Here is a 25601-nt window from a genome sequence, read left to right on the forward strand (position 1 = left end):
CGCCAGAAAAAAAAGGTTTGAAAACCACTGCCCTATTGTTCCAGACTCAGCAACAGTGTGACTCTTCCCGATTATGTAATCAACAGGTTCGCCTTTTAAAAAGGAGAAGACTCACTTGTGTGGCGTAGCTGGAAACTTACCAGGGAGCATGTGAGTAGTTTCCATTCATAACCTGATATTATTCAGCACCTTGGGTTAGGGTGACCAGACAGCAAATGCGAAAAATCAGGACGGGGGAGGGGGGTAAATAGGAGCCTGTTCAAGAAAAAGACCCCCAAAGCAGGGCTGTCCCTCTAAAATTGAGAACTCTGGTCACCCTAGAGTGGGTGTATTTGAGCCCTTCTGCTGGGAGTGTTGTGAGTTGTGCTTTCAGAGTAGCAGCCGTGTTAATCTGTATTTGCAAAAAGAAAAGGAGTACTTGTGGCACCTTAGAGACTAACCAATTCATTTGAGCGTGAGCTTTCATGAGCTACAGCTCACTGAGTTGAACGCCTAGGAGAAGCTCCCCGGGACAAAAGGGAGGCGAGTTTACACGGTGCGGCGTTGGCCCTCCTGGGCCAACAACCCGCCGGGAGCTGCGCTCTGTGTAGGCGGGGGTGGGGCTCGTGTCAGGGCGCCGGCGGGACGCTCCCTCACGCGCCCCCTGCTGGGACGCGACACTCGGAGGCAGCGCGCGGCGGGGACCGGCCCGCGGTCACCTCCCCGGCCCCGGCCGCGTGGGAAGGGAGAAGGGACCGGCCGCGGAAATCCCCGGCTTGGACGACGTAGGAGGGAGGAGCCGGCTCAGCCCCAGCCTCGGCCCCGCGGCTGCTTCTCCACTTCTCCTCCCGACACCCGCCGAGGCCCCGAGGCTGCCCGAGCAGCGCCCCGCGCCGGGATGGAGCTGAGACGGTGAGTGCGGCGGGGGGACCCCAGAGACTCGCCCCTGGTTCACACTCCGGGTCTCCGGCCTGCCCGGACCCCTCTCCTCCCCCCGCAAGTGCCTGCTGGCGCTGGGTAGCTGCGGGGGCTCCGGGTCCTTGTACCCAGCGCCGCCCCCCTCCGAGCGCGCCCCAAAGACAAACCCTGGACAGCGCTGCCAGCCCCGCCGGCCGAGTCCCCTGCGTTCCTCGGCAATGGACAATCACTGAACCGGCTCCTACCCCCCGGGAGCCGAGCGTCAAACCGGGGGGGGGGGGGGGGGCATGGTCCTGATTTTCTTGCTGCAATAGGAGCATCTACTCTTGCTCTCTGTTCAGATGTTAGACATTGGGAGGAGGGGGGGTTGTTGGCATCAAAAACTGCGCGGCGCTCTCTGGATCCAGGTGCGGGGGCTGGGTGTCTGTGCTGCAGGCGGGGTTGTGGTGCGCCAGGAACAGCTACACTTGCTCTCCATTTTGACAGTACAATTGGTGGGTGGGGAGGGGGGCTGACTACAAAAGTTACCAGGCTGCAGGAAGGTCCAGCTTTTCCTGCCAACTCTTCCCACTGACTGGTGTGTGGGTGTGTCTGTCGGTAGGTTGATTCATTCCCACCCCCAATCCATTTGGTGCGTTTGTGGTGGCTGTCAGGGTAAGGCTGAGGCTGCTCATAATTTAATCTTCCTTTATCAAGAGAGGGCAGTAGGGGCAAACCAGGGGGCCGGGGCCTGCTCCTGCTCCCAAGAAGTCAGCAGTTTCTGCTCCTTGTGTTATGGGGGAAGGAATGTGCAATCTCCCCTTGACACTGACTGGAATTCATAGGGGGAAAAACAGAAAACTCTGTTGGGATTGTTATTGAAGGGAAAGGCTGCTTTGCTGTTGAATAGCAGTGGTATTTTATTATTGAATTAAAAACACAAGGGGCAAGTTTTACAGCCCTCCCCCCCAACACACATACACATTGGAGTGAATCAAAACTGGCCTTTGTGGTTCTAATTAGCTTAATATAAAGGTGCTTTCTTTATTAGGTTAAGAATTAGCACTTAGATCCTGCACTACCAGAGCCAAATTCTGCCCAGAGTCTGTGCAGAGACTTCAACTCCCATTGAATTAGATGTACAAATGTTTTTCCCTATAACTCTTAATTTAGACTCACTCATACTCTAGCAGGAGCATAGGGTTTACCTCAAATTCCTAACTTGCATGAAAACTACAAAGTGCCTTGTCTCACTAGGATTTTACCTTAGGATAGTTCTTACTACAGGTGGTCTGAAAAATTCACATCAAACCTTTTTGGTTGACATTTGCCAATTCATTGAAATCAAAACATTCTGCAGAGACGGTTTGATTTTGACAAAGTTCCTCCAGAAACCAGGCAGGGTTCTAATGGAAACTGGCCTGGTTTCCTGGCTCCTTGGCAGCCTACCTGGCAGACTGCCCCAGAGCAGGGGCTCCATCCCCTTGCATGGAGAATTTTGAAATTTTTGGTTTTTGTTCTGAATCAGATCAAAATCCATTTTGGAAATAGCAAAATCGTCCTCAAAACATTTCTCTGCCTAGCTGTCATTACCATGTGATAGAGGCACACACCCCTTTTCCTAGGGAAGACAAACCCCTGTGTGAACGCTTCATCTGGGTACTCGCAGTGGCTAAACTTTCTTGCTGCATGTACAAGTTGATTCTTCCCCAAGGCCAGTTGCTTATCATGTCCCTTTCAATGGGGGATGTTCCCCGACAACACATTTTTACCATGCACTACAGCAAAGGAGATGGATTACATTTGTTTGTTATGCCTCCAATGAGATGTGGCAACAGAGTGCCAGGGCAGTTGTCAGTGGGTCATACTGAATAAGTCGGACTGCTCTTTATCATTCCCACCTGAGTCCCATCCTCTCCCCTTGACGACAGTAGGAGTTGTGGGAGCCCAGCACCTTTCAGGATTAGGGATACAGAGACAATTAAAGTGAGTAAAATGACTCGCACTGTGGATTTTGTGATCAACCCCAACTCTGGGCTCTGCATGACTGATTCTGTACTGAAAAACCACAGCAGTGCACCCAACTGTTTCATGTAGGTGGTTACTGATGTTTATTTGTGAAGCACTGTGAGAAGTAGAGAGAATGTCACTGCAAACAGACTTCCTTTTGGTTAAGGTGTGAACAATAGAAAGATCTAAACAAACACATGTTTTATATTATCTGAAAAACTATAATTATGGAAAAATGCCATGAAACAGATAAAGATTTAGGGCAATTGAATTCTACATAACTCAGCTAAGAGAAATATAACATTGATGAGGCACAAAGAGCTGTTCTTGATACAGTTTAGGACATAGTCAGGGTTTTTAGATTTGATTTAAATGTGAAACAAAACACCCAGTTGTTGCAACATGAACATTCTCATATTTTTTGATGTGCTCAGAAAAGCAAAAACACACCAAAAAATACATTGCAATTTTCAACTGCATCAAATCAGTTCTCATGAGAAGAAGGTAAATTGTACATGTAAATATGCAGATGAGAGTGGGAATTTTAATCTCACTGGGCCAGTGTGAGAATGAGGAAGTGAAACTTTCTCCTGTCTCCCTGGAAGTTTAAAAATAAGGAGGGGGGGGGGGTGGCGGGAGAGAGAGGAAATAAATAGAGAAAAACAAACCATTTAAAAAGAGACTAAGGGACTGATCCAGTTTCCATTTAAATCAGTGGAAATCATTCCCACTCCAGTTGGTGCAGGAATTAATCCCAAATGGGCATGATGCAGAGGAATTCCTCTGGTTTCAAGGAAAGACTGAATCCTCTCACCTGCTCAGGTTGGCGCTCAGTAACTGAGCCACTCTGCAAGCACTGTGGACTGCAGCAGCATTAACATCCACTTAGGAGGGAGAATGGTCAGCCCCTGGATCTATCTTGTCTAAACTCTGGACTGAAATATTAAAATTCTAATCCAGTAACAACAGTTTTATATTGACACCAGTTATGCATTTTTGGCTACATAGCACAGACAGCCCCACTAACACTTGTTACTTTCTCATTGGCACCAGCAATACCTCTTAAGGGAAATTCCCTGAAAGGTCCAATGAAAGACAATCAAGCATTGTTGTCTCTTTGGTTCAACAGGAAACTAGACCCAGTGCCATAGCCAAGTGGGGGTCCCCAGAAAAATGGGCACCCCCGCACCCCAACCCTGCTCCCCAGTTGGAGCGCCGGACGGGTGGGCAGAGTAAGGCAAGCCTCCATGTCCAGACCCCATTTCCCCGGCAGGAGTACCAGGCGGGCGGAGTGGAGCAAGCTCCTGCACCCCAAGCCTACTCCCTGGCTGGAGGGAGGGGGACTGCAGGCAGAAGGGGTGGGGAGGGGCCGCCACTTGCTCTGGCCCAGGGGCCCCACAAACCCTAATCCGCCCCTGATTAGACCTGTTGTTTAAGAAGGAGAACAAACAAACAAAACCACAGGATTTAAAAATAGTACCAGGGTGAATTTTTAAAGGAAGGTATTCTAGAGCCATATGTTAGATAGAAACACACACATACATATACATGCACACATGGATCATGCACTATCCCCTCACAGCTCCTAGTGCTAACCAGACTGCATATGCACCATCTCCACACAGTGACTGAGCATGCTGCCTCCAGCCCAGAGCTACAGGAGGGGAGCTGGATTTTCCCTGTAGTGGCAGCTCCCAGCTGCTTCGGGCTAGGATAGGCCCAGGCACTGGAACTGAGTGCAGGGAGCCCGTATCTCCTGTTCTCTCAATGCCCCCCTGCTGGCACCCAGCATGTGTGGAGGAGGAAGCAGTCTGATTTGAATGCAGAAGGGACATAGGCACCAACTTTTCCAGGGGCCACTTGCCCCCATCCCTGCCCTCATCCCAAGCCCTTCCCCAAAGTCCTTGCCCCAACTCCACCCCCTCCCTGCCCCTATTGGATCCCTTCCCCAAATCCCTGCTTGCAGCACTGAGAGCGAGGGGGAGAAATGGAGCGGTGGCGTGCTCAGGGGAAGAGGCGGAACGGAGGTGAGCTGGTGCGGGGGGGTCGGGGTGGGGAGCTGCCAGTGGGTGTAGAGCACCCACCAATTTTCCCTGTGGGTGCTCCAGCCCCGGAGCACCCACGGAGTCGGTGCCTATGAGACCAGCTTCACACAGCCACATTTGTTTTTATCAGAGAGCCAGAATAATGTGACCACCCCCTCCCTTTCCCCCCCACCCCCAAATTTATCCTATCTGAGGCTCAAGATGGGCAAGATTCAATCTCAGCCATAAGAGCTTTGTTAGACATAAAAGTGTTATGGCTTTTATGTCTGATTTCATACATCTTTGAAGAGCTAGTAGTGGGGGGGGGGGGTTATACCAATGGTATGGGGCAATTAATTAATCCCTGTCCATTGGGACAGGGCATTAGCCCTGGAAAGACCCCAAATGTCAGAGTTGTAGCATTGTTATGTATAGAGATTCTATTTTCAGACTGTTTTGGAAAGTGTATGTTATCTTTATTGGTTTTCATTTTTATATTTCTCCCTCCCAAGTTCTGAACAATGAGACTTATGACAGTGAAGGCACCTGGACTTTATAGGGGGGAGGGTTACAAACATAGCTTTAAAAAATATTGGGACTTTCTAAAACATTCATAAAATAGTTTTTTCCTGTAACATATGACATATACAAAATACTTATTTGTGATGACTGGAATGATCTGCATAACCCATTTGTGGCTTTGCCACTTGGGAACAATGCAGCCATCCCACAGTCATGCCAGTGAGGCCTTTATACCACTCCACACCATGACGTATTCCCTATATATATTTTTTATCTATGTATATATTCCCATACACCAGGGGTGGGCAAACTTTTTGGCCTGAGGGCCACATTGGGGCTGCAAAACTGTATGGAGGGCCAGGTAGGGAAGGCTGTGCCTCCCCAAATGGCTGGGCCCCCACCCCCTATCTGCCCCCTTCCCACTTCCCACCCCCTGACTACTCCCCTCAGAATCCCCGACCCATCCAACCCCCCCTGCTCCTTGTCCCCTGACCGCCCCCTCCTGGGACCCTCCCACCCCGCCGCTAACCACCCCCTGGGACCCCACCCCCATCCAACCGCCCCTTCCCCCTGTCCCCTGACTGCCCTGCCCCCATCCACACCCCCACCCCCTAACAGGCCCCCCAGGACTCCTATGCCTATCCAGCCTTCCCCGTTCCCTGACCGCCCCCCCCCCGCAGAACCTCAGCCCCATCCAACTGCTCCCTGTCCCCTGACTGCCCCCTGGAACCCCCCGCTCTCCGCCCCATTACCATCCTGGAACCAGCCACACCGCCACCCTGCCCTGCAGGAGCAGTGGGCCAGCGCACTGAGGCTGCGGGGGAGGGAGAACAGTGGGGGAGGGGCCAGGGACTAGCCTCCCCGGCCAGGAGCTCAGGGGCTGGGTAGGACGGTCCCGCGGGCTGGATGTGGTCCGCAGGTCATAGTTTGCCCACCTCTGCCATACACCCAAGAAGGTGATCTGCATAGTCAACTATTTTTTAAGTAGTCACATCAACAGGTTTCATGGACATGCCACAGACGGATCCAGTCAACTGTTAATCAGAAAGGTAGATAGCATTGGTTTCAAGCCCAGTATAGTGTATTTTCCTTCAATTTATTGCCTTTTCCTACAGAGTGATAATTTTAAAGTGACATTATGTAGCTGTCAAATATGTGGGTGCTTATTCTGAGTCTATATAATAGATACTGCTACCCATATGTTGTTGCTATGCTACGCTACTGCTATTGTATTTAAAACTGTGAATAGTACGGATGCACTTACAATTGCATTATCATCATTGTGCTTTTATCTTTTGGGTTTTTTAGCTCTGGACTTTGGTTACTGTTTCTTTGTGCTCTGGGATTTGGTAAGTTAAGAAAAAGTTATTCTTATTATTATCACTTTTAATACAAGCATTTTTTGAATATGCAGAATATGTATGTGCACAACATAAATCAGAAATCTAAACAGTACTTTTGAACAGGAATCATAAAGATTCTTTAGTATGAGACTTTTTGTAATTTGCATAAAGAATGTCAAATGTCCTTGTGATTTTATTAAGGACACTGGGACTACCTGGGGACCTTTATTCGGACTGAATAATACCTTACTGCCAGAGTACTCCCATTGAAGTCAATGGGAACACTCATGAAATACAGTACTGTGCAGAATGAGTTATCAGAATCTGGCTCTGAGTTAACATGAAAAAGGAGCTAAACAGTGCTGTGTGCAAATGCACTAGCCTTAACCCCTGGAGAGAAAGATTAACATTTGCAGCACAGTTTTGAAAGCCCTTCCTGCACAGAACCCCTCTGCAAGTTCTGGCCTTGGGCTGTCGTAGTGATCAATGCACAATCAACACATCTGCCAGGAAGAGGCCTCACAACTAGAACATTAAGACTTGTACAGATCTGCTTTGTCAGTGTGTCTCAATCTCGATACCAGTAATACAACTAGCACCATATATTACTGGTAAGCACCAAACATTTCTCACGCTCTTGATTACTAAAAGCTCCCCAATTTACCCCCAAATAAAGTATGGGTACGGGGATAGAGAGACTATCAAATGAGATTTAAAGTATTTTTGCTGTTTCGTAGAAGAATGAAGAGTTGCCCCATTCTTCTTAGACACAGAATCATGTACTTTTGGCTGAGTCGTTTAGTGTTTGTTAAAACTGTACATGCCTAGTCACAGCACACTCCACCTTGGCATGGGGAAGGGTGTTTGTTGAGAATGTGACCCTACCACATCAGTAGTAAATGTACTGCAGTACACCGTGACCTTTCCATTTAGGGCCACAATCTGCCACTCTTATTCATAGCAAGTAGTACCTTTGTTCACAGGACTGAGGCCTTTTAGGGTACCTTTACACTGGAATTAAAGCCCCACGGCATGACTGCGGATGGCCTGGATCAACTGACTCGAGCTCCCAGGCTCAGTCTGCAAGACTGAACATTTCTGTGTAGACATTTGGGCTTAGGCTTGAGCCTGGGCTCTGGAACACCCCCCACAGCTTGGGCTCCAGCCTGAGCCCAAATGTCTACACAGCAGTTTTGCAGCCCCACAGCCAGAGCCCTGCAAGTCCGAGTCAGCTGACCCAGCCCAGCAGCAGGTGTTTAATTGATGTGTAGACATACCCTTAGGCTATGTATGCACTGCAACAGGTAAGTGTGATTTCCAGCATGGGTAGACAGACTTGCGCTAGCTCTGCTTGAGCTTGTGTACTAAAAATAGCACACAATAGATGTCACGGCACTGACAGCAGCTCTGGCTAGCTACCCTAGTCCAAGCCTGCCCAACCTTCTGGGTCAGAGCCTGGGTGGCTAGCTCAAGCCATTGCCAGTGTCATAACATCCACACACTAGTTTTAGCATGCTAGCTTAAGCAGAGCTAGTGCAAGTCTGTCTCCCCAGGCTAGGAATCACACCTTCCAGCTGCAGTGCTGGCATACCCTTACACATGTTTAACGTGTTACCAAAACTTGAGATTTTATCATGATTCTTACAATATTTGGTGTTCTTCCTCCAAGCCCCAGGTCCTGATCCAAAGCATATGGAAGTCAATGGAAAGGCTCCCATTGACTTCAGTGGGCTTTGGCTCAGACCCTTTGAGTCCTGTGATTTTGTGAGAATCTAGCATTTATTTTAAGGGGGGATTAAAGTAGGTTTCTAGCCCCTATGACTGTAGAGAAAAACTTGAAGTAACATAAATGTGTTGAGAAACTAGAAGGCAAAGGAATAGAACGCAACATTAAAAATCACAAGATTTTTTTTTTAATTAATCCCATGATATTGTGAGGCCTGGTTTTTGTATGCTTGGGATTGGCAAAACTGCATTATGCACATTACTAGTTGCATTGGACTTTCATAGGATTACTCGTGTACGTAAAGTTAAACGTATGCTTAAGTAGTCACAGACAGAGCCTAAAACACTATTCCTGGGCTTCCCTGTTAACAGTGATGATGCTGGTGCACAAATGAGGAAGTAACTAGAGAGGATTCATGAGGTCCTAATAAGCCCTTTTGGAACACAAACACACACGAACACACAGTTTTCCAAAATGTAAAGAACTGAATGGTTAAGTAGAGTAAATAGCAGCCTTTTTAACCTTTCCACCATTCATTCCCTGGGCTGAGCGCAACTCTTCTGCTGGGCCCTTGGGTAGAGGTGCCATCTCACACTGATGTCTAGCTACCACCTCTAGACAACTGAAAGATTATCCAGCCCTCCCTCCAGAGAGGATGGCTGTCATGGATCTGAGATATCCGAGGGCATGGAAGAAGTGAAAATATAGGGAAGGGAAATCTGAAGAACCCCTAGGGGACAGATGGGCACAGTTTAAGAAGCTTTATTTTATATTAATAGGTCGGAATTTTTTTAAGTTTCAGTCCTTCAAGGGACAATGTGCTGAGTGGGGCTGTGTGCGGACACATGGGTCAGTGCACACACGGCTCCTCACAGGATCATTGCCTAGCAGTCCAAGAGTTACTTTCATTTGCACTCATCATTAGTACAGTAAAAGTCATTATTAATTTTAATGTAGGTTCGATGTCTGGAGTCCTTCACTCAAAACTTAACAGCATTTCAGGGAAAAATTCTCCATATAGTGCCCTAATCTGTCACCCTTCCTCACAGTGTATATTACTTTCTCATGAGTGTAGTCAGGGACGGATTTAGGCGCAGGCGACCCAGGTGACCGCCTGGGGTGCCGGGCTTGGGGTGCACTGGGTTTGGGGTGCTGTAAGGTATTCAAAAGTTTAACAAATGGAGGGAAGGGGTGCGCCAAAGACACTCCTCGCATGGGGCGCCATTTGGTCTCGCACCAGCCCTGGGTCTAGTCCCATTGATTTAAACAGGTCCACCCACGTACACAGGTTCCAGTCAGCATGCCTGAGTGTCTGAATTTTGCCCATGGAAAATATCTTCTCAAAAAATATATTTTATTTCTTTGTGTTTTAAGGAGTTGCTATTCTTTACTTTAATTTTGCTATTTGTTGCCCGTTTAACATGGGGACCATATAATGTTTGTTCAGAGATTCCAAGGCCAGAAAGGACCATTGTAATCATCTAGTCTGATCACCTGTATAACACAGGCCATAGACCTTCTCCAAAATAGTTCCTAACGCACATCTTTTAGAAAGAACATCCAATCTTGATTTAAAGATTGTCAGAGATGGAGAATCCATCACGACCCATGGTAAATTGTTACAAATGGATACATAATGTTACACATGATCTTTAAGGATCAGTAATACCAGTGCAAGTAAGGAGTACCTCAAGTGGAGTCAGTTACTTTGTTTCTGTTGTAGGTACTTGTATGTCCCTCACCCCTTTACTTGAGCACCTCACAATCTTTAATGTATTTGTTCTCACAACACCCTGGTGAGGTGGGGAAGTGCTATTGTCTCCATTTTAATCCCCATTTTTCAGATGGGGAATTGAGAAGATTAAGTGGCTTGCTCATGGTCACGCACAAAGTTAGTGGCAGAGAAGAGAACTTTGAACCTGTGTCCTTATCACTGGATCATACTTTCTCCCTTCTTTGGTGGCAATGAGATCAGAACTTGGCCCTAAGCAATTATTTTTCTTTACAAACAAGTGAATATTGATATTCTTGTTTTTAAAATAGAAGTACTCCTTTTCAAACCAGCTGATAAGTAGGATTGTGACAAGTATATTAAACTGCTTTTCTTAAGACTGATTTTCTCTTTGTTCCCCTTTTTATCTTTGTAGTTACTGCAGAGGAAAATAAGAAAGTTATCAGCACAATAGGCAGCACTGCTGAACTGAGTTGCATTTTTACTCCAGAGGAAAAAATCATTTTAAATAAGCTACGGGTCTTTTGGCAAATAGCGGATGGTTTAAAACCGTGTGCAGTGGTACACACCTTTAATTCTGGTCACGAGAACCAAAGCGAGCAGTGTGCAGACTTCAGAAACAGGACTCGATTATTTCAGGATAAGCTGAAAAATGGCACTTTTTCTCTGCTGCTGCTAAACGTCAGCCTGAGAGATGAACACACATATCAGTGCATAATACAGAAGAAGGACACGGTTTTCAGGGTTATTCACAGGGCAGATGTGACCCTCAAGGTAGCAGGTAAGCCCTTCTATCCCATATAAAACCAATATTAGACAGCAGTTTGCCACCCTAGATCTCTGTGGATGCTGCAGACGGAGCATTTGTCACACAATAGGCTAAGGGAGGAGGATTTCCCCATGCCCCAAATGGTGGTGGTGCCACCACACTAATTTGCCTCCCTTAGACAATCCAAGCTTTTAACTCGGTCAAAGACAGTATCACAATAAACAATTCAAAATCATGTAGTCCTCCAACTTTGGAAGCACAAACTGTTTGGCTTACCCTTCCCTCAGCTGTTCAGGGAGGGACACAAGGGGCGGGGGAACACTTACGTTTACTGAGAGGGTAGTTAAACAAGGCAGTTTCAGGCAGGACTGTACCCAAATTCTGCCTCAGACAGGTACTTGGCCAAACCCCAGTGACAGTTTTGCTATTTGTCTTCAGATGACTATTTTCTTTAATGACCTTCCAAAGCCCAGTGATATCTGGCATGGCTGGCTCTACTGCCCCTTTCCCGAGAGCCAGATGTGACATGAACCCAACACAGGTTGGGGGTAGGGAGTAAAAGTAATTTTTTTTCAGAATCAGGTGCCAAAATGTATTTGTGGAAAACAAGCTTTAATAAGGACAAAGGGTGAGAGAAATCCCAATATGCACATAAAGGAACCACAAGTAACGTTCCGTTTGCAGTGCAGTGTTACCAATATATTTTATAATGGCAATAACAAGTTAGTAACCAAACGCAATAGAAAGAGTAATATGTATTGTGCCGTGTTTTGGGAGGCTGATTTACGGTTGGTATTGATTCTCATAACAAACATTCTGCTGTAATGATCCACTTTAATACATTTATACTTCATTATTCAGTAACTGTACAGCTATTTGGCTTCACCCAAATACCATTTCCAGCTAGTCAGATTAGCTCAGCTTCAGCAACACACTTAAACACGTTAAAGTTATGGATGTGCTTAAGTGCCTGGCTGAACCAAGGACTGTTTAGGACAGGGACCATCTTTTGTCCCATTTGTATAGCACTAGCACAACAGGGTCCAGTTCTGTGACTGGGGATCTTAGACACTATGTAATACAAATAATAAAAGTGACGGTTAGATATTTGGTACATTTCTAATTTTTGGCTCCCTTCCAGCAGCTGTTCTGGTCCCCATCCTCCCCCCCAATATTTCTTTCTGCTTGGAATGATGAAGTGATCTATTTTATTATCACCCGTATAGGTTTCATAACCTCTGATCTCCTCTGCCTTATTGCATTTATTCACATCATCCCCATCCTAACAAAATCCAAGACAGAGACTCTGAAGCTGCGGATAGCAATTCTAACTCTGCTTAACTGACTCTTCATTTCTGGCTGTTGTAAACAGTTCAGCTTGGAGCAAATGTTACTGTGCAGTTCCCACAGGTCACACAGATGTGAGGAAGCAGAAGGGCATTAGCCTCACTTTGGCCAGAATCTGAGTTTTAAAAAAAAGTTAGTCCCTAATCCTCCCTGATGATCACGAGCCAAGGCCTACACCTGGCCAGCACCCTATTGAAGTCAGTGCGTACCGTACAGGTGTTGGGGTGAATCTGACTGTAGTATCATAGCCTTAGGCAGTAAACTGAAAATAAGAGTAGATCCTCTTTTGGTGTTTCCTGATACTCTCAGAATTAAAGCCCTGGCCCTTGTGAAAAGTATCCATGTCCTCTGGAAGTTTATTTATCCAGATGGAAAATTAATGAAAAAAATATTTTGTAAGCAAGCTGGGAATTTATGTTGTAAAGAGTTGGTTGTGGCATAAAGCAGTACTTCATTTGTTAATCTGATCTGCGTTCATATACCACTCTTTGTCTCTTTCAGTCTTCCAAAATATCACAAAGCAATAAAGTCAGTTAGTCCCAAATAGCTTTAAAATAGTACTGTGTGCAAAGGAAAGTCTGGATTGTGCCTCCTAGATCCACGCATGGATTGCATTCCTCCATGTGGATATAGGGAGATCTGCCAATTCCTTACAACCATACACCCGCTCCTGTCACTTGCAGAAGTCTCTCTATGTGGTCCAGGGTTCCTTATTTGTGCAATGGAACTGTGTTGCCAGGGAATGAAGCGGACAGGGAGTGCAGAGGACATAGGATCTCCATGTGGATGGCCCTAGCATCATGCAGTTCTGCCAGGCTCGGAGGCAGGACTTCCTCTGTGCAACTGTGTGTGCATCCCCATCTGCCCTGATGGGCATTGTGGGGGATCTCCACAAGGAGAACAGTTGGGAGAGCTCTGCTCTCTGATACATCTCCTACAACCTCTTCCATGGCGGGGCCTGGTCTGAGTTAGTTCAGAATCTTCTTGCAAAATGCTACTGAACTGAGTTTAAGACCCTTTTCCCGCTCGTTTGGCCTTCTGCCTCCTTCAATAAATTACTGAAGTAATTGGCCAAATGTCCATGCAGGCTGATATTTACGTCTGAGCTATGAGTTTGTAATCCCCAGAACCTGTGCTTTATAATCTGTGTCACGAATTACACCTGATAGGACACGCACACATGTGCTACGAATTACACCTGGTAGGACACGCACACAAGTGCTACGAATTACACCTGATAGGACACGCACACATGTGCTACGAATTACACCTGATAGGACACGCACACATGTGCTACGAATTACACCTGGTAGGACACGCACACAAGTGCTACGAATTACACCTGATAGGACACGCACACATGTGCTACGAATTACACCTGGTAGGACACGCACATTTCGAATCTAGGCTGAGGCACAGAAATAAAGTCCACAACTGCAGAGTTCCCAAAAGACACTAAGTTTATTACGCTCGAGCGTGGTGCCCCCCTGCTAGCCAGGAGGGGACCCTGAATACAGATTATACAAAGGTTATATACTTTTTAGCAAAGCATGTTGCCCTCGTGCATCGGAAACCTTAGCCAATAAACAAACCCTTGTTTTATCTACCACCTATCCCTGCTTGGTGCATTCCTCGTGCTATACCAGTATGTTAATTACACAGCATGGTCCTAAAGCCATGCATCAGTAACTTTTATTATCAGGATGGGAGGCCTCACATCAAGGCCAAGAGACAGGGAGTTAGAGACTGACAAAAACCAGATACTGCAAATCAAGGCAGGCTGGAGACAAGGAGGAGGATTTTCACACGGATTCGGTATCTAAGGATTACTCCTCCTGGTGTATGATGTGCTGGCATTTAGACAATGGTGGGCCCCAAACCAAAATGGAGTCACATGTGCTAACTTTTCCTTAACATCTGTCATTACTTAATCTTTTGAAAAGATTATAAAATGCTAATGATTTTTTCCTTTTCCAGCCAATAACAGCCTGCCAGTACTGAGTGGACCTATAGGAATCCCCCCAAATATTGGAGAAGAGGTGACATTAAGTTGCAACTATAGCCAAGGATACCCAAAGCCAAACGTTTACTGGATAAATAGAAAAGACAACAGCTCCCTCCATCCATCATCATTAAAGATCATCCAAGACAACGATGGCACATATAGTGTTTTCAGCACACTGAAGATTGAAGCAACTTCTGATATAAAAATAGGATGCATCATAGAAAATGAACTACTACAGCAAAATCTAACTGTCCTCTGTAAGTTGTTTAATATATGGCAAATAACAGATGTGTGTTTGTCTACATGTACATGTACATCTCTGATGAGTAGCAGCCTTATTAAGAGTGGGATAGTCCAGTGGCCGACTGAAATGAGTTTAATTTTTAAAGCCTATATAAATTTAGGCCATAGTGTTTATATTTAAATGTGACTTTTTAAAAATGAAGCTAAACACCCTCTTAAGCCTCCCAGATCTGCACACAAATCATCGTTCCTCTGTGTGGAAGTAAGAAGCACCATCCTGATCGTAACAGTTCTCTCCCACTCCCCACCCCCCTGCAACAATTTTGGAATCACTATGATTCCCCCTTCAGCTCCTGTGGGAACCACACTAGGCCTAGCTCAGTGCTGAAGGATTACTTTCAAAGGAAAGACATTTTAATATGTGGTGGATCCATGACTCCTGAAGTCCCACCACATTGGTTTACAACCACTCTCTTAGCTATGCTCCTTCTGTGGGTAGTTTTAAAGTTCTGTTTTCAGTCTCCAAAACTGATTTGAAGAAAAAGAGACACTGTTGAAACTAGGTTTGTACCAAATGCCTAATTGGATTATTCAGCCAAGCACCAAATAACTGGAAATGATGTTAGGCCAAAGCATTGAGAACAATCAATGAGAGACACATGGATGATAGACAATTTATTGCTGATGGAAGTTATTAGTAATAAAAACCAAGACTTAGCCACTCAAACTCACAAAACAGATAACCTTTCCTGTTCTGTTCAAATCTATGTTTACATGCTGTAGCACATATAGTGTGCTAGATGCCTTATAGACAAGCATAAAGACAAGATAGAGCCTTGCTCCAGACATTGCAATCTTAGGCCCCGATCCTGCAAGCAGCACTATGTGGGTAGACCTCTGTGCCTTTGCAGAGCCAAATGCAGGGTCAGAGCTAAAGGGATTGTGGTGTTTGGATGTTGCTTGTAATTATTAGAATTGGGAGCACCGGCTGTTGGGAGTCTGAAAGGACAGGAAACAGGAAGAAGCGGGGGAGGAGTTGAAGAGGCTGAGGGAGAGTTACTGAGGGTACAGCAGCAGCTTGGAAAAGAGGTTTCCACTTTAAAAAATAAAGTCCTGTTGAAGTTTGTTAGTACCTTGCCTGGCTGCTACAACAGGGATCTATCTTGCAAACTCAGTGAAGTAATACCAATGAAATCAACCGTGATTACTAGCGTGAGCAAAGATCATGCATACATGAGTACAGATTGCAAGATAAGGGGCATTTGGTAGCTTGCTAGTGCCAACATTCCACCCTGTAGGAAACAGGAATAACCTGTTCACTATTATCTTCCTAAAGACATTTTGTCACATTCATTCTGAAAAGAATTATTTTACCTTTTATAAGGTTGATAACTTTTCCAGAATACATCGCTCTACTGTTTTTAGAAGAAAGCAAGCAAACAAAAAAACGTAACCCCACTGAAATCAATGGGAATTTTGCCATTGACTCCAACAGGGCCAGGATTTCACCCATTATTCTGAATGCACTTGTGCTGATTTTATTGCTTATTTACAGCAGATGTTTAAAAAATTACAAGTCTATAGGCAACAGCTCAAACCTACTGTCTGCCATGGTTGCAGAATGGAAGGGGAATCTGGAACCAGGAAAAGAGGAGAAGAAGTGGTGTATGTCTCCTGAGACAGGGCAGAAGAAGAATGGGCTATAGGGTTAAGAGTATGATACGAGCTGGCCCTGAGAAGGTGGGGAGAGGACGCAACCTGTGTTGTAGGCAGAGACCAGAAGATATCGGAGCTTTCTCATCGCCTCTCTTGTCCCTTACTGGGGCATTGTCCCTACTAGCCAGGAGGAAACGAAGCAGCATAACCTAACCAGCAAGTGCCCTGAGGAAAGGGTGGGGATTCTTATGTAGGGTTGCCAATTTTGGTTGGATGTATTCCTGGGGATTTCATCACAGGACTTAATCTTTAATTAAAGATTAATCTTTAATTCCTGGAGCCTCCAAGCCAATCTTGGAGGGTTGGCAACCCTGTTCTTATGGCACATGTGAACAATTATTCTGCCAAAGATTTTTGCCCACATACAGCGGAATACTTATTAGAAGCCAGATTTTCATAGGAAATCTAGTTCCAGTAGGTTTTTGGAGTAGGAAACAAAGTTTTAAAATGACTGTAGGGGATTTTCTCCACTAAAGGAACAATGTCAAGATGGCAGCTGAGTCTTCATAGCTCCTGCAGGAGCCTACAAAATCCTGTACTTGGTCCAATAAGGCAGCATCAGTTTTAAAGTAATATCATTGTGTATCTGTGGGTTGGGAATATATAAATAAATATACAGGCACAAGAATATGTACTCTCTAGTGCTGTCACTTGTGTAGTGTGGTGACCTGCAGGATGAACTGCAGGGTCTCATGGCAATTGCCAAAACATGGCTGCCATTTTGGGTTGTCTCCTTAGGGAATCCTCATGGTCACTGGGAGGCTTTGAAAGCTTTGGGACCAGATATCCATGGAGTTACAACTTACACCAACTAAGGATCTGACCCTCATTCTTGTTTGAAAACAAGTCTAATTTTGAGTACACAAATCACTCAAAAACTAATCTTCGAAAGCTGTTCAGTAGATTCCTTTCTCAGATGAACATACCCAAAATGACAGCCAGCTTTGGTGTGGGAAGGACTTTGTCACTTGAACACCCACAGTGCTGTCATTTTTAAGAGAAGTTGTGTTACTAAATCCTTCCACAGGAGGAAAATGTATGCCTAAAAAGTGTGTGTAATAATAATAATTAATCATTAAAGACCATGTAGGTAGAAATTTGGCCTTGTTCAGAAAATGGTGGTGGGATGAAAGTTATTTGTATAGGAGGTCTATAGAAGCCTATAGACTTGTGTGAATCTCATGTCTATAAAATGCACTTGAACACTCATCTGGAATGAAATTTGAGAGCTTCTCTCTCCTTTTCTCTATTCCTCTTCAGACTCGGAAAACATCACAAACTCTAACTCTACCAAAAGCAGTCTGTTAGAGCTAAATAAACCGGGAGCTCAGGCTGGAAGTGTCCTTGCCATTGCCGTTGTGTTAGCTGGTCTAGTTGTTTTAACCTGCTGGCTGTGGAAAAGGAAATCCCCTTACCGGAAATCATATGCAGGTAATTAAACCATTTACACTTGTTGGTCAGATATGACTAGTTCTTTTCATTTTTCCAAAATATTTAATATTCTACAATTTTGTCATACGTAGTTGTGAATTCTCTACATTATAAGTGAAACTAGAGCTCATGACAAGTGCTGAATTGACAACACTGGGAGCTATACTCTAAATTAGCCACAAAACTGGTACATTTCATGGTGTTATACCAACCTACCTCACACCAGAGGAACCATTCCTTTGAATGCAATGGTAGTTTGGGCTCTACATCTGTTCAGTCTTTGGCTTCTCTGCCTAGACTATCCACAAGAGGAGTGTAATGATAAGGAGGGGTTTGTGTAATATGGACAGCTTTCCATTAAGAACTGGTCTGAGATCACACACAAATTTCATATAGACCAAACCAAAACTGGATGATAATCACTTGGGGTTATCACCTGTCTTGAGAAGATTAGAATCAATGATTTACAGAATCATAGAAGTGTAGGGCTGGAAGGGACCTTGAGAGGTCACCAAGTCTAGCCCCTGGATGAAAGCTCCAGATCCTATTACAAATTCCGTACTCTACCAGTTTCCTACAATTTCCCAAGTGAGAATCAATCATCTCTTACTATAATTCCATGTAACAAACAATCAAACAAATCCTCATTTACAAATACGATTGCTTGCATTTCTGCAGCTGCCCACACAGAAATTTCAGCACTTTACAAAATAAAAGAGAGCACCAATAGATGTCTCGAGAACAAGACTGAAGATATACTAGAGCTGGGGTGGGCTGGGGACTGTTGTCTCAAATGGTGAAAATTTGAGATTTTGAAAAAAAAAGTTCCATTCCGCATCAGAATGAAACAGACACCTTATGAAAATTTTTGCAAAAAAAGACAGAGAGAATCACCCCAGAATAACCAATAGCCTGGTGGTTAAGACACTCACCTGGTATGTGGGAGCCCTGGGCAGGGGTTTGAACCTGGGGTCTCCCACATCCTAAATGAGTGCCTGGATCACTGGACTATTGGCTATTCGGTGGTGGGTCTCTCTCTGATCCTTCCTCCCCCCACGCCCCCAAAAAATTCCAACCTGAACCTGAGAAACCCTCCTGACTAACCTTTCGTCCAAACCGACCCTTTCCCATGGGAAGTGTCAGTTTTAACAAAGCAGCATTTTTCAGGAAAAAAAAAAGTTTCATCAAAAAATTCCAAGCCAGCTCCAATATTTACCCATGTATGTGCGCTCTCATTGTGGAGCAAATTGCAGAGATGCCAGGGAGAGCATGTGAGACTGGGGGAGCTTTCCCTCTTTGTCCCCATGCAGGGGCTAGCAACAGTGTCCATTCAAGGGTTGCTACTGGCTAGCAGCACTAGGCACTCCCAAAGGAGTGGTGAGAAAGCAGGGACCTGCCCCCTTCTGTATCAGCTGTGCTCATTTGGGGCTTTGCTCACAGGCGCTGACTCCTAATGGCGCCGGTGGGTGCTCGACCCCCCCGCCCCCTTTGCCCCTGGCCCTGCCCCAATTCCACCCCTGCCCCGCCCCCTCCCCAAAGTCCCTGCCCCAACTCCACCCCCTCCCTGCCCCTATTTGACTTCTTCCCCAAATCCCCGCCCCGGCCCTGCCTCCTCCCCTGAGTGCACCACATTCCCGGTCCTCCCCCCTCCCTCCCGGAGCTTGCTACAGCTGTTTGGCAGCAGCAAGCCTGGGAGGCAGGCAGAGGAGCTGGGACGTGGCGCTCTCAAGGGAGGATGCGGAGGCAGAGGAGGAGGTGAAATGGGGCAGGAAGCTTGGCTGCCAGTGGGTGCAGAGCACCCACTAATTTTTCCCCGTGGGTGCTCCAGCCCCGGAGCACCCAGAGTTGGTGCCTATGGCTTTGCGCTTCCCTGAGGCACAATACCTCTCGGAACTGCCACAGGGTGGTGCAAAGCCACTCCAACCCAATGCAGGGCTGTGATTTAAAGCCATAGTCTCAGCATCCAAACTCCATTATGAAATATCAAGGTAACTAAGTTATGCAGTGTAGTTGTAGCCATGTCAGACTCAGGATAATATAATTAAGTGCAAGATGAACTGCTAAAAAAGAAGGTCACTTGGACCAACAAACCTGAGGCTTGTAACTTTTTCCTCATGAAGATTAATGTTGTGTAGAGCCAAGCTGGAATTATTCATACAGGCCTGGAAATTTACAAAACCTTAATTTGTATCTTTAGACTGTTCTAATGTTTTCATCCTTATAAGGCTAGAGAGGTAGTGAGCGAAGGTATTTGCTAACTGTATGATGATTTGCCTGCTTTCTTGTTGCCTCATCCTCCCCTTCCATTTGTGGGTTCCATCCACCTGTTGCCTACACTGTAAGCTCTTGGAAGCAGGGACTCCTTTTTCTACTGTTTGCATAATGCCTAGCACAATGGAGCTCTGATTCTTTATTGATGCTCCTTGGGGCTACTGCAGTTCAAAGAAGAGATAATAAACCACCTCACTTATTTAAAATGCTGTATTTCTTTTAACAGATGTTCAACAAAATGAAGATGGAGCACAGCACAATAGTAAGTAGTGAAAGATCAGACACACTCTTACCACAGGTGTCTTAGGGGCTACATAACTTCAGGGCTCCAGTGCTACAACTCTCTACAAAATATTTGATTTGATTTGTTTTTAAACTGCACAAGATTACCCATTTCTGACTTCATACAAATTCAGTATACGCCTCAAAAGTGCTGCTCTCTTCCTTTCTGTGTACCACCTCTTAGGGGGACAGATCCTTCCCTTGATCAAATCCAGATAGTTCCATTTACTTCAGTGGATCTATGCCTGTTTACACTACCTTAGAATCTGGCCCATATCTTTAGAAAATGTGTTATGTACTCTCCTTTCCCCAACGAAGAAATACAATCTAAACCTACAGCCTGTTAACGTTTTAATGGCCAAGAGTACAAGATTTAATGTGGCAAGTCAGTTTAGAAGGGCAGTACCCATTTGTAAAAAAAAGAAAACAAGGCATGATTTAAAAACAAACTCAGATCTAGTGAAAGCAGACAGAGATAGGATTGTCTGGATGACTACTTGATATTATTTATTGTGTGACAAGTGTTAACCATATCCTATGCTGCATCTGCTAAATTAGCTAGAGATACGGTGGATCTGTGTGGAATTACTGTATAAAAGTCCAGAAAATACACTGCTTTAAAAGCATATAAACAGCCGCTATAACAACTGCTCTGCACCAATACAACTTAAAATACCTAATGCAAGCAAGCATCCCTTACATCAAAAAATGCTTAGCTTTTCATTTCTGATATATAAACTGGCTTAATGAACAATTTACATACTCCCCAGACCATTCTGGGCTGATTCAACAGACCATTTAAAATCAACAGACATTAAACCATTTCCTGCTTAATGACCTTTTATAAACAGTGGGTTTTCTCCTCCAGACAGCAGTGAAGTCTGTTTACATGGTACAAGAAGTTTATTTCAAGTCTCTTGATTTATATTGAGTGCTTCTTGGCCAGATCCCAGGACCTGGCCCATAAACATGTAGTTAAGTGAAAAACTACTTGAGTCACATTAATATTGGTTGTAGTAAACATTTGTGTTACGGTGGGGCCCCATGGTGCTGGGCGCCGTACAGACACATTTAAAAAAAAGACAACCCCTCCCCTGCAGGTTGGGGTTCTCTCTGTTCAGGGTCAGACCCCTAAAAACTAATCTGGTTTGCTTTGGCTAACAACAGAGCGTAGGAACATGCCAGGCCCACTCTCCCTTTCCCCCAGACACAGCCCTGTACCAGCCATGGGAAGGGGAGGTGGTTCACGACTCACTGCAGGGACAGGTCCCCTATGTCTTCCTGCATCTACTAGTTTTAGAACCATTTTGTGCCAAGAGAGCAGTGCAAAGCTTCCCTAGTGCACCAGAGGATCTGGCCCTACGTCATTTTAGCTTTTCAGTCTAGTGCAGGGTGCGTGTAGCCCCATGTGAAAACACCCTGGGCAGATTGAAGTGGCCATTCCACTTTTTAGTATTAAAGCAAAAAATTCTTCTGCTTTAGCTGTTTAATTTTCACCTTATGGAAGGTCAGATCATTTACTGGAAAATCCTCACTGATATGAAAATAAGAGGGTCAGCTGAGGCTTGGCTATATTGCTACAATACAGGAATTTTTAAAGTTAATGCCTCTTTATTCTAGTGGCAGCTGAAACTAAACAATGTTGAAGTAGGCCATTGTTTGAGGGAGAGCGGGCATTTCTTGCATTTGCAGGGTGAGATGCACTTGAAGATTAAGGCCTTGACCCTACAACTAGATCCGCACTGATGGACTCTAGGGCCTGACTGGAGTCCCATTGAAATCATGGGGCTCTGTGCAGGTGCAGGGATCCACCCATGAGGATTCAATTGCAGGATCTGGCCTAAAGGGCCTTTCCTATCTTTGACTTCATGATCTTTCTCTGTTCATTGATTGTCAGTTAAGCACATTAGTAGTTTTTGTCTATAAAACGAATAATTATTTTGTCTTCACAGCACACGTTTAAATGGGAAATTCTCAGAGAATTTGGGCAGCTGGTGATGTACCAAGAGAATGTTGAAGCTAAGGACGCTATGTTGAAGCCAAGGATGGCAGCATTATCTGCAACACGAATGGCATAGTGTTTCCAGAGCATGAGCCAGGACAGATGGCAAAAACCTTCTCCGACAGAGGAGAGAGCAAAATCCACCTGCTTTAGTCTGCCACTTCTAATCAGCAGTTGCGCTGGTTTTCAAAACACTCTTCAAAACACGTGTATGAGTGAAAGGTACAATGGTACCTTGATGCTGAAGCATTGGTTCAGGAATGAAAGACTGCCAACTGTTATTTTGTGTCAGTCAAAGAATGCCCTACTAGGAGATAAGCAACTGTTTTTCAGCAGTGCTGAAAATTCTCTCTGCCTTTCAGACTTTTCATAACGATTACTGAACATGAAAAATGGCAGCTAGGCAAGTGAAAACTGCAAGACTTTGTGTAGAGCAAACTTCATTGCCTGTTTTTCTTCTTCCATGCATCCTTTCACTGTTTCTGGGCAGCCGCAATGGCAACACAAAAATATCCCGAAGCTTCCAACTTAGACATGCAGAGGTACAGGTGCCTGTAGCTGAACAAAACTTCTGAGTATGAACATTAGGAAGCCTTATTTTATTGCAGTTTAAGTGTGCATTCTACATTTTACAGAGTACTCTATCAAAAAGGGAGTCTCCATCAGTTGACAGAGCACAGAAATTACCTGGATTCCTAGGAAGTGTACAGCACTACCTCAGCACTGTCTGGGCTGAATTCAGATCAGCAGTTGCCTGTGCATATACTTTGGAGACAGGACAAAAAAACACAGGGTGATTATCCTCATTTTGGCATGTCAAGCATCAACCACTCCCTCCCTCTAGGATACTGGAGATTTGAAATACAATCTTTCTGCACACACACCCCTCCACCCCCATAAAAACAGGTGTGTAGAATGCCATTTGCCATTGATACAGCAAGAACATCATTAACGGACAAAGTAAATGTTTGGTGAAATCAGGGCCATCCTTAGGATTTATGGGGCCCTATGCAATATTATTAAACTGGTAAACTACCCCTGACGGCAGCCCGGGCTCACATGTGTATTTTAGATAAGGGTAGTCTTTTGGAGGATTTATTTTAAAAACTATATGTCTGAAGATCCAAGCATTTTAAGGCTAAAGATGAATACTCAGATTGTGCATCTAAAAATCTATGCAAGGATTTTTTAGAGATGTGATTTTATAATCTTCAGCAACATACTAATGAAATATTTTTAAAGCAAATTTTAACCTAAGGTCCTGTAGACGAACATGTTCTGAGTAAATATTAAAGTAATGCACAACTGTTTTTGTCAGTAAATTCAGAAACTGACAGAATATACCTGGGGGTTGGCAAATGCCTGTTAAATGGCTTCATTACCACTTGAATGGCTCTTTAACAGTTTCAGTGTTTGTGCTAACAGGTTTGGCAGGCTCGAAAGCTTTTTCACTTTTAAGTACTAGATCCCCTCTGGAGGAAGACTCACCCGGCTGCAGCAGCCAGCTGTGGTGGGAGCCTGCAGGAAGGGTCAGATTAGAACAGGGATAGGTAGAGGTGGAAGGGTGGACACTAAGACCAAGGGGTGCCCCAAATTTTCAGGTTCCCTCCGCCTTGTATGCTGCATATGCCTAAGGACGGCTCTGGGTGAAATAAAAAGATGAAAAGACAGCAGATGCCTGACACTGAAAGCTGTAACTTGCCTGTGCCTAGTGCACAAGGAGAAGTTGAAAATACGATCCCTGTAAAGCTGCCATGGCCAGGGCTCCTGTGAATGAAAGATGTAAAAATCAAAGCAACTAATTTTTCCCAGTGCGTAGGGTTTTGAAGGAGGCTTAATTTGCTTGCTTTGGGCACTTTACTCCCTCTAGATCCATCACCATTCTGAATTGTACCACCTTTATGCCATCCAAATGAAAGAATCATAACCCTGCTTTTCCAAACTATGCTGGGGATATGGCACCAGGTGGCAATGGTGGGTTAGTGCCCTGGCTTCTCACTTTCAAATCCTAGTTAAATTAAAATAAATTTGGTGGCCACATTCCATCATTGTGCATATTACAAAACCACCCGATGATCTGATCTGAGTGTCTGCTGGAGCAGTAGTCAAGATTGGGCTAACAAAGCAGTAACTTAAGAACAAGTTAGACGAACCCCTGTCAGGAATCCTGCTTGAACACAGGGGGATGGAATAGATCTCCTCTTGAGGTCCCTTCCAGCCCTACACTTCTATTATTCTACCAGCAGGTTACAACACTGACCCAACTTTTTGTGGGAAGATTGCACAGCCTTAGTCTGCTCTAGGTCTAGCCCAAGCTCCAATTAGCACTCACTTTAAGGCAAACTAGATCGGCTCTCAGATTTTAAGAGGGTGGGGAATGTTTGGAAAGCACACAATGCTGTAAGCAGTATGGGAAGAAAAGAGGCATTTAAATACTTTGATTTTTAAATTGATTTGTCCATGAGCTTTAAAGAGAGAGTGATACATGTGTGTGCAACTTCTAAATATATGCAAAAAGAAAAGGAGTACTTGTGGCACCTTAGAGACTAACCAATGTGGTTAGTCTCTAAGGTGCCACAAGTACTCCTTTTCTTTTTGCGAATACAGACTAACACGGCTGTTACTCTGAAACCTGTTCTAAATATATGTGAGCAAGAGAGAAGCCTGGTATATTTATGACTACAGTAGAACCTCAGAGTTCTGAACACCAGAGTTACGAACTGACCAACCAAAACACACCTCGTTTGGAACCAGAAGTACACAATCAGGCAGCAGCAGAGATCCCTGCCCCCACCCAAAAAAAAAAAAAAAACAAATACAGGACAGTACTGTGTTAAACGTAAACTACTAAAAAAATAAAGGGAAAGTAGCATTTTTCTTCTGTGCATAGTAAAGTTTCAGAGCTGTATGAAGTCAGTGTTCAGTTGTAAACTTTTGAAAGAACCACCATAACGTTTTGTTCAGAGTTAGGAACGTTTCAGAGTTACGAACAGCCTCCTTTCCCGAGGTGTTCAGAACGCTGAGGTTCTACTGTAGTTTAAAGAATGTGAATTTCATGTTGCGACTATGCTGCCTGCTAGTCTGTGATAACAATGTAAAGGAAGGCATGTGGAGGGAACACATGGCACACGAAACTGTTCTATACATTGAGATTTTGTTGGTTGGTTTTTGTTTCTTGTTATGAAACAAGAGGATTTGATGGACAAAATACGCATTGCTTGGTCTCTAAGGTCTCTGGGGAAAATTCTAAGTTATACTGAACTCTGTTCCTTGAGCGTTTTGATTAATCTAGCTTCAGCCTG

The 25601-nt window shown here is 44.9% G+C and overlaps 1 protein-coding gene across 1 annotated transcript; it reads left to right on the forward strand.

Annotated features, from left to right (window-relative positions):
* Window positions 1–620: 620 nt before the first annotated feature.
* On the forward strand, window positions 621–24803 carry LOC102944450 (inducible T cell costimulator ligand). Its single transcript, XM_037902949.2, has 7 exons — window positions 621–891; window positions 6741–6781; window positions 10649–11014; window positions 14327–14611; window positions 17574–17744; window positions 20242–20277; window positions 22250–24803. The coding sequence occupies exons 1-7, from the start codon at window positions 878–880 to the stop codon at window positions 22258–22260; spliced, it is 924 nt and encodes a 307-aa protein (XP_037758877.1). The 5' UTR covers window positions 621–877; the 3' UTR covers window positions 22261–24803.
* The last annotated feature ends 798 nt before the right edge of the window (window positions 24804–25601 follow it).

Source organism: Chelonia mydas, chromosome 1 (assembly GCF_015237465.2).
Source record: "Chelonia mydas isolate rCheMyd1 chromosome 1, rCheMyd1.pri.v2, whole genome shotgun sequence".
Taxonomy (NCBI): Eukaryota; Metazoa; Chordata; order Testudines; family Cheloniidae; genus Chelonia; species Chelonia mydas.

Bases quoted from the DNA above. Each gene is read 5' to 3' on its own strand.
- LOC102944450 (XM_037902949.2), top strand. The intron at 11,015-14,326 runs GTAAGCCCTTCT...TTCCTTTTCCAG, and splicing joins TGTGACCCTCAAGGTAGCAG to CCAATAACAGCCTGCCAGTA. The intron at 17,745-20,241 runs GTAATTAAACCA...TTCTTTTAACAG, and splicing joins TTACCGGAAATCATATGCAG to ATGTTCAACAAAATGAAGAT.